Source organism: Salvelinus namaycush, unplaced genomic scaffold (assembly GCF_016432855.1).
Source record: "Salvelinus namaycush isolate Seneca unplaced genomic scaffold, SaNama_1.0 Scaffold917, whole genome shotgun sequence".
Lineage (NCBI taxonomy): Eukaryota > Metazoa > Chordata > Actinopteri > Salmoniformes > Salmonidae > Salvelinus > Salvelinus namaycush.
This window is the reverse complement of record NW_024061661.1, coordinates 9160-21501: the sequence shown is the minus strand read 5'-3', so window position 1 is coordinate 21501 and position 12342 is coordinate 9160. Positions and strand designations below refer to the sequence as shown.

Here is a 12342-nt window from a genome sequence, read left to right as displayed (position 1 = left end):
CTATAGTAGTGCACTATATAGGGAATAGGGCTCTGGTCTACAGTAGTGCACTATATAGGGAATAGGGCTCTGGTCTATAGTAGTGCACTATATAGGGCTCTGGTCTACAGTAGTGCACTATATAGGGAATAGGGCTCTGGTCTATAGTAGTGCACTATATAGGGCTCTGGTCTATAGTAGTGCACTATATAGGGCTCTGGTCTATAGTAGTGCACTATATAGGGCTCTGGTCTATAGTAGTGCACTATATAGGGCTCTGGTCTATAGTAGTGCACTATATAGGGAATGGGGAGCCATTTGGGACATAACCCAGGAGTGTATAAAAGTAACATTTCACCCCTAAAGCGTTTTCAGACCTCAAAAGAGTGGTCTTTTTCAATACTGGTCCAGTGCATGGTTTTGTTCCAGCCTTGCACTAACACTGTGTGTGTGTGTGTGTGTGTGTGTGTGTGTGTGTGTGTGTGTGTGTGTGTGTGTGTGTGTGTGTGTCTGTGTGTGTCTGTGTGTCTGTGTGTGTGTGTGTGTCTGTGTGTCTGTGTGTCTGTGTGTGTCTGTGTGTGTCTGTGTGTGTCTGTGTGTGTCTGTGTGTGTGAGATTTCAGGCTCTGAATGAGATCCCAGACAGAGAGGGCCCCTCTATGTACCAAGAGGAGGAGGAGGAGATGGGTTTTGGCAGCCTGCTCAGGTAACAACCTATCCTTATTGTTACTGTGACAACCTATCCTTATTGTTACTGTGACAACCTATACTTATTGTTACTGTGACAACCTATCCTTATTGTTACTGTGACAACCTATCCTTATTGTTACTGTGACAACCTATCCTTATTGTTACTGTGACAACCTATCCTTAATGTTACTGTGACAACCTATCCTTATTGTTACTGTGACAACCTATCCTTAATGTTACTGTGACAACATATCCTTATTGTTACTGTGACAACCTATCCTTATTGTTACTGTGACAACCTATACTTATTGTTACTGTGACAACCTATCCTTATTGTTACTGTGACAACCTATCCTTATTGTTACTGTGACAACCTATCCTTATTGTTACTGTGACAACCTATCCTTATTGTTACTGTGACAACCTATCCTTATTGTTACTGTGGCAACCTATTCTTATTGTTACTGTGACAACCTATCCTTAATGTTACTGTGACAACCTATCCTTATTGTTACTGTGACAACCTATCCTTAATGTTACTGTGACAACCTATCCTTATTGTTACTGTGACAACCTATCCTTATTGTTACTGTGACAACCTATCCTTATTGTTACTGTGACAACCTATCCTTAATGTTACTGTGACAACCTATCCTTAATGTTACTGTGACAACCTATCCTTATTGTTACTGTGACAACCTATCCTTATTGTTACTGTGACAACCTATCCTTAATGTTACTGTGACAACATATCCTTATTGTTACTGTGACAACCTATCCGTATTGTTACTGTGACAACCTATCCTTATTGTTACTGTGACAACCTATCCTTATTGTTACTGTGACAACCTATCCTTAATGTTACTGTGGCAACCTATCCTTAATGTTACTGTGACAACCTATCCTTAATGTTACTGTGACAACATATCCTTATTGTTACTGTGACAACCTATCCTTATTGTTACTGTGACAACCTATCCTTATTGTTACTGTGACAACATATCCTTATTGTTACTGTGACAACCTATCCTTATTGTTACTGTGACAACCTATCCTGAATGTTACTGTGACAACCTATCCTTATTGTTACTGTGACAACCTATCCTGAATGTTACTGTGACAACCTATCCTTATTGTTACTGTGACAACCTATCCTTATTGTTACTGTGACAACCTATCCTCATTGTTACTGTGACAACCTATCCTTATTGTTACTGTGACAACCTATCCTTATTGTTACTGTGACAACCTATCCTCATTGTTACTGTGACAACCTATCCTCATTGTTACTGTGACAACCTATCCTTATTGTTACTGTGACAACCTATCCTTATTGTTACTGTGACAACCTATCCTTATTGTTACTGTGACAACCTATCCTTAATGTTACTGTGACAACCTATCCTTAGTGTTACTGTGACAACCTATCCTTATTGTTACTGTGACAACCTATCCTTATTGTTACTGTGACAACCTATCCTTAATGTTACTGTGACAACCTATCCTTATTGTTACTGTGACAACCTATCCTTAATGTTACTGTGACAACCTATCCTTATTGTTACTGTGACAACCTATCCTTATTGTTACTGTGACAACTTATCCTTATTGTTACTGTGACAACCTATCCTTATTGTTACTGTGGCAACCTATCCTTAATGTTACTGTGACAACCTATCCTTAATGTTACTGTGACAACCTATCCTTATTGTTACTGTGACAACCTATCCTTATTGTTACTGTGACAACCTATCCTTATTGTTACTGTGGCAACCTATTCTTATTGTTACTGTGACAACCTATCCTTAATGTTACTGTGACAACCTATCCTTATTGTTACTGTGACAACCTATCCTTAATGTTACTGTGACAACCTATCCTTATTGTTACTGTGACAACCTATCCTTAATGTTACTGTGACAACATATCCTTATTGTTACTGTGACAACCTATCCTTAATGTTACTGTGACAACCTATCCTTATTGTTACTGTGACAACCTATCCTTATTGTTACTGTGACAACCTATCCTTAATGTTACTGTGACAACCTATCCTTATTGTTACTGTGGCAACCTATCCTTAATGTTACTGTGACAACCTATCCTTAATGTTACTGTGACAACCTATCCTTAATGTTACTGTGACAACCTATCCTTATTGTTACTGTGACAACCTATCCTTAATGTTACTGTGACAACATATCCTTAATGTTACTGTGACAACCTATCCTTAATGTTACTGTGACAACCTATCCTTAATGTTACTGTGACAACCTATCCTTAATGTTACTGTGACAACCTATCCTTATTGTTACTGTGACAACCTATCCTTATTGTTACTGTGACAACCTATCCTTATTGTTACTGTGACAACCTATCCTTATTGTTACTGTGACAACCTATCCTTAATGTTACTGTGACAACCTATCCTTAATGTTACTGTGACAACCTATCCTTAATGTTACTGTGACAACCTATCCTTATTGTTACTGTGACAACCTATCCTTATTGTTACTGTGACAACCTATCCTTATTGTTACTGTGACAACCTATCCTTATTGTTACTGTGACAACCTATCCTTATTGTTACTGTGACAACCTATCCTTAATGTTACTGTGACAACCTATCCTTATTGTTACTGTGACAACCTTTCCTCATTGTTACTGTGACAACCTATCCTTAATGTTACTGTGACAACCTATCCTTATTGTTACTGTGACAACCTATCCTTAATGTTACTGTGACAACCTATCCTTATTGTTACTGTGACAACCTATCCTTATTGTTACTGTGACAACCTATCCTTATTGTTACTGTGACAACCTATCCTTATTGTTACTGTGACAACCTATCCTTAATGTTACTGTGACAACCTATCCTTAATGTTACTGTGACAACCTATCCTTATTGTTACTGTGACAACCTATCCTTATTGTTACTGTGACAACCTATCCTTATTGTTACTGTGACAACATATCCTTAATGTTACTGTGACAACCTATCCTTATTGTTACTGTGACAACCTATCCTTATTGTTACTGTGACAACATATCCTTATTGTTACTGTGACAACCTATCCTTATTGTTACTGTGGCAACCTATTCTTATTGTTACTGTGACAACCTATCCTTAATGTTACTGTGACAACCTATCCTTATTGTTACTGTGACAACCTATACTTATTGTTACTGTGACAACATATCCTTATTGTTACTGTGACAACCTATCCTTATTGTTACTGTGACAACCTATCCTTATTGTTACTGTGACAACCTATCCTTATTGTTACTGTGACAACATATCCTTATTGTTACTGTGACAACCTATCCTTATTGTTACTGTGACAACCTATCCTTATTGTTACTGTGACAACCTATCCTTATTGTTACTGTGACAACATATCCTTAATGTTACTGTGACAACCTATCCTTATTGTTACTGTGACAACCTATCCTTAATGTTACTGTGACAACCTATCCTTATTGTTACTGTGACAACCTATCCTTATTGTTACTGTGACAACATATCCTTAATGTTACTGTGGCAACCTATTCTTATTGTTACTGTGACAACCTATCCTTATTGTTACTGTGACAACCTATCCTTATTGTTACTGTGACAACCTATCCTTATTGTTACTGTGACAACCTATCCTAATGTTACTGTGACAACCTATCCTAATGTTACTGTGACAACCTATCCTTATTGTTACTGTGACAACCTATCCTTATTGTTACTGTGACAACCTATCCTTATTGTTACTGTGACAACATATCCTTATTGTTACTGTGACAACCTATCCTTATTGTTACTGTGACAACCTATCCTTATTGTTACTGTGACAACCTATCCTTATTGTTACTGTGACAACCTATCCTTATTGTTACTGTGGCAACCTATCCTTATTGTTACTGTGACAACCTATCCTTATTGTTACTGTGACAACCTATCCTTATTGTTACTGTGACAACCTATCCTCATTGTTACTGTGACAACCTATCCTCATTGTTACTGTGACAACCTATCCTTATTGTTACTGTGGCAACCTACCCTTATTGTTACTGTGGCAACCTATTCTTAATGTTACTGTGGCAACCTATCCTTAATGTTACTGTGACAACCTATCCGTATTGTTACTGTGACAACCTATCCTTATTGTTACTGTGGCAACCTATCCTTATTGTTACTGTGGCAACCTATCCTTATTGTTACTGTAAGTGTGACTTACCTGGATTCATCCGAATTATGTTATTACTGGTATTGTTTCCACTTATCTTATCTAGACAGGCTGCCATTTTATCATTTACAATCGGTGTGCTTTCTGCTTTTGGCTGTTGTGTTCTCTGAACTCCACTCACTGTATTTTAAACACGTCTGCTGTACTGATACATCCTATGGGTAAAGAAATGACTGCTGTTAGATGTGATATTTCCTGGTGGTTTGTGTTGAAGCAGCTCTGTGAAGCAGCTCTGTGAAGCAGCTCTGTGAAGCAGCTCTGTGAAGCAGCTCTTTGATATTTCCTGGTGGTTTGTGTTGAAGCAGCTCTGTGAAGCAGCTCTGTGATATTTCCTGGTGGTTTGTGTTGAAGCAGCTCTGTGAAGCAGCTCTGTGAAGCAGCTCTGTGAAGCAGCTCTGTGAAGCAGCTCTTTGAAGCATCTCTGTGAAGCAGCTCTGTGAAGCAGCTCTTTGAAGCAGCTCTGTGAAGCAGCTCTGTGATATTTCCTGGTGGTTCGTGTTGAAGCAGCTCTGTGAAGCAGCTCTGTGAAGCAGCTCTTTGAAGCGGGTCTGTGAAGCAGCTCTTTGAAGCAGCTCTGTGAAGCAGCTCTGTGAAGCAGCTCTGTGATATTTCCTGGTGGTTTGTGTTGAAGCAGCTCTGTGAAGCAGCTCTGTGAAGCAGCTCTGTGATATTTCCTGGTGGTTTGTGTTGAATAGCTCTTCGTGAAAGATCGTAATGGTACGTGATCCAAGTCATTGCAGCCTGATTAATTATTGAATAATTTTATAGCGATCCCTGATGAAAGGAAATGAAACGCATTAACTGGCCTTTATGGAGAGCAAACTAGATGTGTTTATGCCCTGTGAAGAGAGGCTGTACCATGTAGTTTAGACAAGAGATATGACAGAGACAGTCCTACCTGTGAAGAGAGGCTGTACCATGTAGTTTAGACAAGAGATATGACAGAGACAGTCCTCCCTGTGCTGTGTATCTCTAATGTCATGTCCTTACCTGCGTTTTCCTTCTAGTGACAGGAAGCAGCAGTGGGTCTGTGATGCATATGTACTGAATCCTCTCTGCACTCTCTCCTCTTCTATCCTCTCCTCTTCTCTTCTCTCCTCTCCTCTCCTCTCCTCTCCTCTCCTCTCCTCTCCTCTCCTCTCCTCTCCTCTCCTCTCCTCTCCTCTCCTCTCCTCTCCTCTCCTCTCCTCTCCTCTCCTCTCCTCTCCTCTCCTCTCCTCTCCTCTCCTCTCCTCTTCTCTTCTCTTCTCTTCTCTTCTCTTCTCTTCTCTTCTCTTCTCTTCTCTTCTCTCCTCTCCTCTCCTCTCCTCTCCTCTCCTCTCCTCTCCTCTCCTCTCCTCTCCTCTCTTCTCCTCTCCTCTCCTCTCCTCTCCTCTCCTCTCCTCTCCTCTCCTCTCCTCTCCTCTCCTCTCCTCTCCTCTCCTCTCCTCTCCTCTCCTCTCCTCTCCTCTCCTCTCCTCTCCTCTCCTCTCCTCTCCTCTTCTCTTCTCTTCTCTCCTCTGCTACATTTGTCTGATAATGTAATAATGTAATTGTTAAGTGTTTTTATCTGAAACGTTTCTCTCCTCCTCCACAGGGCTAAGTCGGTCTGTTCTATGAGTGACTTCCAGCGTCTGATGGACAGCTCTCCCTTCCTGCCTGACAGGAGTCGTCACGGTGACCGTGGCCGTGACGACGTGACTCCGCCCCTGTCACCTGACGACCTGAAGTACATTGAGGAGTTCAACAGTAAAGGGTGGGACTTCCCTGTCCCTGGCCCCTCCCCGACACCAGGCCACCACACCCCTACAGCCATGGAGGCCTGGGCAGAACGGCCCGCTTCAGGTACTGATGTTGCTCATGGTTTAATGCTGTCTGTTTTTACCACCACCATTTACGTTTTTTATTACTTTATTTTTATTTTTTCACAATAGAAAACATACACATACAAACGACAACATCACACAAACATCCACAACATCACCCCTGCCCAGACCCACCTGCTCCCCCCACCCTCCATCTCCAGCGCCCGCATCACTCTCCACCTCATGGCCTCAAACTGCACCATTTTGTTTCTCTACGTGGCCCAAGCACTTTCATTCATTTAGATAATAAAGCATTTTACCTTTCCGTTGTCTTAACAACGGCGGATTGGTTGATTTCCATTTTGTTTTTTAAAGTCTACGTTTTCTTTTCAAGATGATTGACGGTGAAAGTGTCGTCCGACCCATCGGGTATCTCACCCTCGTATGTCATGTCGAGAAATATGCAGACAAACTGATTTAAAAAGTACATTTACGTTGTAATACTTCTGACAGACAGCTTTCTAACTCCGCCCATAACTTTATGACATCATAGCATTCCCAGAAGGATTATTGAGTCATTGTTAGTTTTACACTGAAGACATGACTCTGCTGTGGGCTGTAGAATTTGGGAATTGTATCTCTTGTATAATAAATTCTATACATTAGTTTATGCTGGATTAAGCTGATTTTCATTAACTGTAAATTCCGTTAGTTATGTTCCAACATTCCTTCCATCTTGTGCCAATATCAGTAAATTTTAAGTCTTGGTTCCAGTAGTTTTATATTTTTTTTCTAGTATAATTTTCTGACTCATATAAAGTTTCCTCAAGATTACTCTGATGTCAAAAAAAAAAAGATTTAAAATCAAAATGTCTTGTTACGAAACGTTTTAAGTTGCATGTCCTTAGAAAGGATCTACATTAAGTCATTCCTTTTTAATTCAGTCATAGGAATACATTTATTTTAGAATTTAAAAAATAAAAAGAAGCTATCCAAGGATTGTTCCAGAGAGCTGTGTTTTTAGGGGAGGGATATTGGCTGTTCTAGAATACGTTCCATAGCGGTATTAGTTAGAATTGTAGTTCTAATCGTTCCACATTCTCTCTCTGACTTCCAGAACCGTTCCAGCCGGCCTCGTGGTCCCTAACCACCAGCGTGACTTTGACCACTAACACCCAATCCAGCCACGAGCCCCCCTGCCCACCCCATCACCAGCGCTCCCCACTCAGGGGCAACGAGGGTAACATAGGAGGGGGAGCAGGGGTCCACGTCTCCCACAGCCCCACCCGATCCCCCGGGCCCTCCGATCAAGACTACCTGTACCCCAAAGGAACCTTGGGGCAAGGGGGTGGGGGTGTTGGTGAGGTAGGGGGTGCCTCCGGGATTGGGGGGGTAGGAGGTCCAGACGAGGTGTTTGGTGATGGTAGGTGGCCTCCTTTCTGTCATAAGGAGTTATTAGAGGGTGGGGGGGGACTGCGGGGTCCCTCTGTGGGGGGTCCCATCCCCACGGTGGGGTACGCCTCGTCTCTGGAGCTGCAGCTGTCACGGAACCTCAGTGATGACATGAAGGAGGTGGCCTTCTCCGTAAGGAACTACCGCTCGGGCACCTCGGACCACCTGGAGCAACAGAGACAGGTCTGTTGACGTTGTATCTGTTGTTGTTGCCTAGCTGTTCATCCATCTAGTCTGTTGTTTATCCATCTAGTCTGTTGTCTAGCTGTTCATCCATCTAGTCTGTTGTTCATCCATCTAGTCTGCTGTCTGCTGTTCATCCATCTAGTCTGTTGTTCATCCATCTAGTCTGTTGTTCATCCATCTAGTCTGCTGTTCATCCATCTAGTCTGTTGTTCATCCATCTAGTCTGCTGTTCATCCATCTAGTCTGCTGTTCATCCATCTAGTCTGTTGTTCATCCATCTAGTCTGTTGTTCATCCATCTAGTCTGTTGTTCATCCATCTAGTCTGTTGTTCATCCATCTAGTCTGTTGTTCATCCATCTAGTCTGTTGTCTGTTGTTCATCCATCTAGTCTGCTGTTCATCCATCTAGTCTGTTGTTCATCCATCTAGTCTGTTGTCTGTTGTTCATCCATCTAGTCTGTTGTTCATCCATCTAGTCTGCTGTTCATCCATCTAGTCTGTTGTTCATCCATCTAGTCTGCTGTTCATCCATCTAGTCTGTTGTTCATCCATCTAGTCTGTTGTTCATCCATCTAGTCTGTTGTTCATCCATCTAGTCTGTTGTTCATCCATCTAGTCTGCTGTTCATCCATCTAGTCTGTTGTTCATCCATCTAGTCTGTTGTTCATCCATCTAGTCTGTTGTTCATCCATCTAGTCTGTTGTTCATCCATCTAGTCTGTTGTCTGTTGTTCATCCATCTAGTCTGTTGTTCATCCATCTAGTCTGTTGTTCATCCATCTAGTCTGTTGTTCATCCATCTAGTCTGTTGTTCATCCATCTAGTCTGTTGTTCATCCATCTAGTCTGCTGTTCATCCATCTAGTCTGTTGTTCATCCATCTAGTCTGCTGTTCATCCATCTAGTCTGTTGTTCATCCATCTAGTCTGTTGTTCATCCATCTAGTCTGTTGTTCATCCATCTAGTCTGTTGTTCATCCATCTAGTCTGTTGTTCATCCATCTAGTCTGTTGTTCATCCATCTAGTCTGCTGTTCATCCATCTAGTCTGCTGTTCATCCATCTAGTCTGTTGTTCATCCATCTAGTCTGCTGTTCATCCATCTAGTCTGCTGTTCATCCATCTAATCTGTTGTTCATCCATCTAGTCTGTTGTTCATCCATCTAGTCTGTTGTTCATCCATCTAGTCTGTTGTTCATCCATCTAGTCTATTGTTCATCCATCTAGTCTGCTGTTCATCCATCTAGTCTGTTGTCTAGCTGTTCATCCATCTAGTCTGCTGTTCATCCATCTAGTCTGTTGTTCATCCATCTAGTCTGTTGTTCATCCATCTAGTCTGTTGTTCATCCATCTAGTCTGTTGTTCATCCATCTAGTCTGTTGTTCATCCATCTAGTCTGCTGTTCATCCATCTAGTCTGTTGTTCATCCATCTAGTCTGCTGTTCATCCATCTAGTCTGCTGTTCATCCATCTAGTCTGTTGTTCATCCATCTAGTCTGTTGTTCATCCATCTAGTCTGTTGTCTGCTGTTCATCCATCTAGTCTGTTGTTCATCCATCTAGTCTGTTGTTCATCCATCTAGTCTGCTGTTCATCCATCTAGTCTGTTGTTCATCCATCTAGTCTGTTGTTCATCCATCTAATCTGTTGTTCATCCATCTAGTCTGTTGTTCATCCATCTAGTCTGTTGTCTAGCTGTTCATCCATCTAGTCTGCTGTTCATCCATCTAGTCTGTTGTTCATCCATCTAGTCTGTTGTTCATCCATCTAGTCTGTTGTTCATCCATCTAGTCTGTTGTTCATCCATCTAGTCTGTTGTTCATCCATCTAGTCTGCTGTTCATCCATCTAGTCTGTTGTTCATCCATCTAGTCTGTTGTTCATCCATCTAGTCTGTTGTTCATCTTTGTGAAGTTTCTACAGTATACTGTCTTTCAGGTTTCTATAGTATACTGTCTTTCAGGTTTCTATAGTATACTGTCTTTCAGGTTTCTATAGTATACTGTCTTTCAGGTTTCTACAGTATACTGTCTTTCAGGTTTCTACAGTATACTGTCTTTCAGGTTTCTACAGTATAGTGTCTTTCAGGTTTCTATAGTATACTGTCTTTCAGGTTTCTACAGTATACTGTCTTCCAGGTTTCTATAGTATACTGTCTTTCAGGTTTCTATAGTATACTGTCTTCCAGGTTTCTATAGTATACTGTCTTCCAGGTTTCTATAGTATACTGTCTTCCAGGTTTCTACAGTATACTGTCTTTCAGGTTCCTACAGTATACTGTCTTCCAGGTTTCTATAGTATACTGTCTTTCAGGTTCCTACAGTATACTGTCTTCCAGGTTTCTATAGTATACTGTCTTTCAGTTTTCTACAGTATACTGTCTTTCAGGTTTCTATAGTATACTGTCTTTCAGGTTTCTATAGTATACTGTCTTCCAGGTTTCTATAGTATACTGTCTTCCAGGTTTCTATAGTATACTGTCTTCCAGGTTTCTATAGTATACTGTCTTCCAGGTTTCTATAGTATACTGTCTTCCAGGTTTCTATAGTATACTGTCTTCCAGGTTTCTATAGTATACTGTCTTCCAGGTTTCTATAGTATACTGTCTTCCAGGTTTCTATAGTATACTGTCTTCCAGGTTTCTATAGTATACTGTTTAAGCTTTGGGGATCCTCTCCTCACCTGCGCATGTCACTAAGACGTTTCACTTGTCTGTTTAATTTACTCCACAGCTCCGAGATACGGCGTGTCAGACAAATGGTTTCACCACTCGCGGAACCCAGACCACTCAGACCATCAGCGTGGGCTTACAAACAGACATCCTCCGCACCCTCACCAGCTCCCCCCACCGCTGCCTCACCCCTAAAGGAGGCAGCTCTACACCCATCTCCTCCCCCTCCAGAAACATCCGTAAGATACAGTACTCTCCTGTGGTCCAGTCCAAGTTCGAGCGTCCATGTTGTTCTCCTAAGTATGGCTCTCCTAAGCTCCAGAGGAAGCTGTCAACATCATCGAAGGCTGACCTCCCAGGTGGGGCCTCAAGCTCCGCGGCCGGCCCCAGGGCCCCTACCCCTACCACCCCCCAGAAGGGTGCCTCTGAGTCGGCCTGGGCTCGCTCCACCACCACCAGGGACTCTCCGGTCCACACCACCATCAACGACGGCCTGTCTTGTCTCTTCAACATCATAGACCACAGCCCCGTGGCCTACGAACCCCCGCAGTGCAAATTCACCAAGTCCCCCAGCCGCACCCGAACCGCTCCCCCTGACCCCTCACCTCCTGGTGGACCCGGTGGTCCCAGTCTACCCCCCTCAGACCCCAAAGACCCAAGATACCTTGGAGCTGTCCAGGAGTTTCTGAGGAATGTCCGCGGGCGTTCTCCCAGCCCGGTGCAGCTGATAGTAGAGGCCCAGGGAGGGCCGGGGGGAACAGGGGGTGAGAGGACACCAGAGGTGCTCAGTATACGCCAGGACCTGTCTGCCCCGCCTGGATACACCCTGGCAGAGAACGCAGCCCGTCTGCTGAACAAGAAGCTGTTGGAGCAGAGCTTCAGGGAGGAGAAGAGGCTGGGGTCTGGAGGGACTGGTGGGTCCTCAGCCCAGGGACAGGGAGGATACACGAGAGAGGGGCGACAGGCGGAGGGAGACAGGAACCAGTCGGGGTGTTTGGAGGTAAATAATAACACCTACTGCGTTTACCGCTTAGTGTTTATTAGGCTCGCTTTTAGGTCGCCTGTCGGTCACCTGTTGGTCACCTGTTGGTCACCTGTTGGTCACCTGTTGGTCACCTGTTGGTCACCTGTTGGTCACCTGTTGGGCATGTTCTTTCCTAGAGTCCTAGAAATACATAATAATTAAAACCTACATAAACACTAACTACGATTTTTTTTAATTCACTTTTAAAATGTGTTCTTATTTACATGTTTACACCTCAATGCTGGTGTTTTTGTCTAAATACTAACACTCTAACTGGATTGGTTGTTTATATTTGTTGTTAGTTTATTAGCCCACCCATTGGGCT

General features: G+C 42.6%; 1 protein-coding gene across 1 annotated transcript in view; it reads left to right on the top strand.

The window, feature by feature from the left end:
• The window catches only part of LOC120043437 (microtubule cross-linking factor 1), a gene marked incomplete at its 3' end in the record, with an annotated part of 88242 nt that extends 76249 nt beyond the window's left edge, over positions 1-11993 (top strand). Inside the window, exons 12-15 of the mRNA XM_038988021.1 lie at positions 602-684; positions 6483-6730; positions 7808-8325; positions 11055-11993. Coding sequence (XP_038843949.1) covers positions 602-684; positions 6483-6730; positions 7808-8325; positions 11055-11993 — 1788 coding nt within the window. The remainder of the gene's footprint in view (positions 1-601; positions 685-6482; positions 6731-7807; positions 8326-11054) is intronic.
• Positions 11994-12342: the final 349 nt, after the last annotated feature.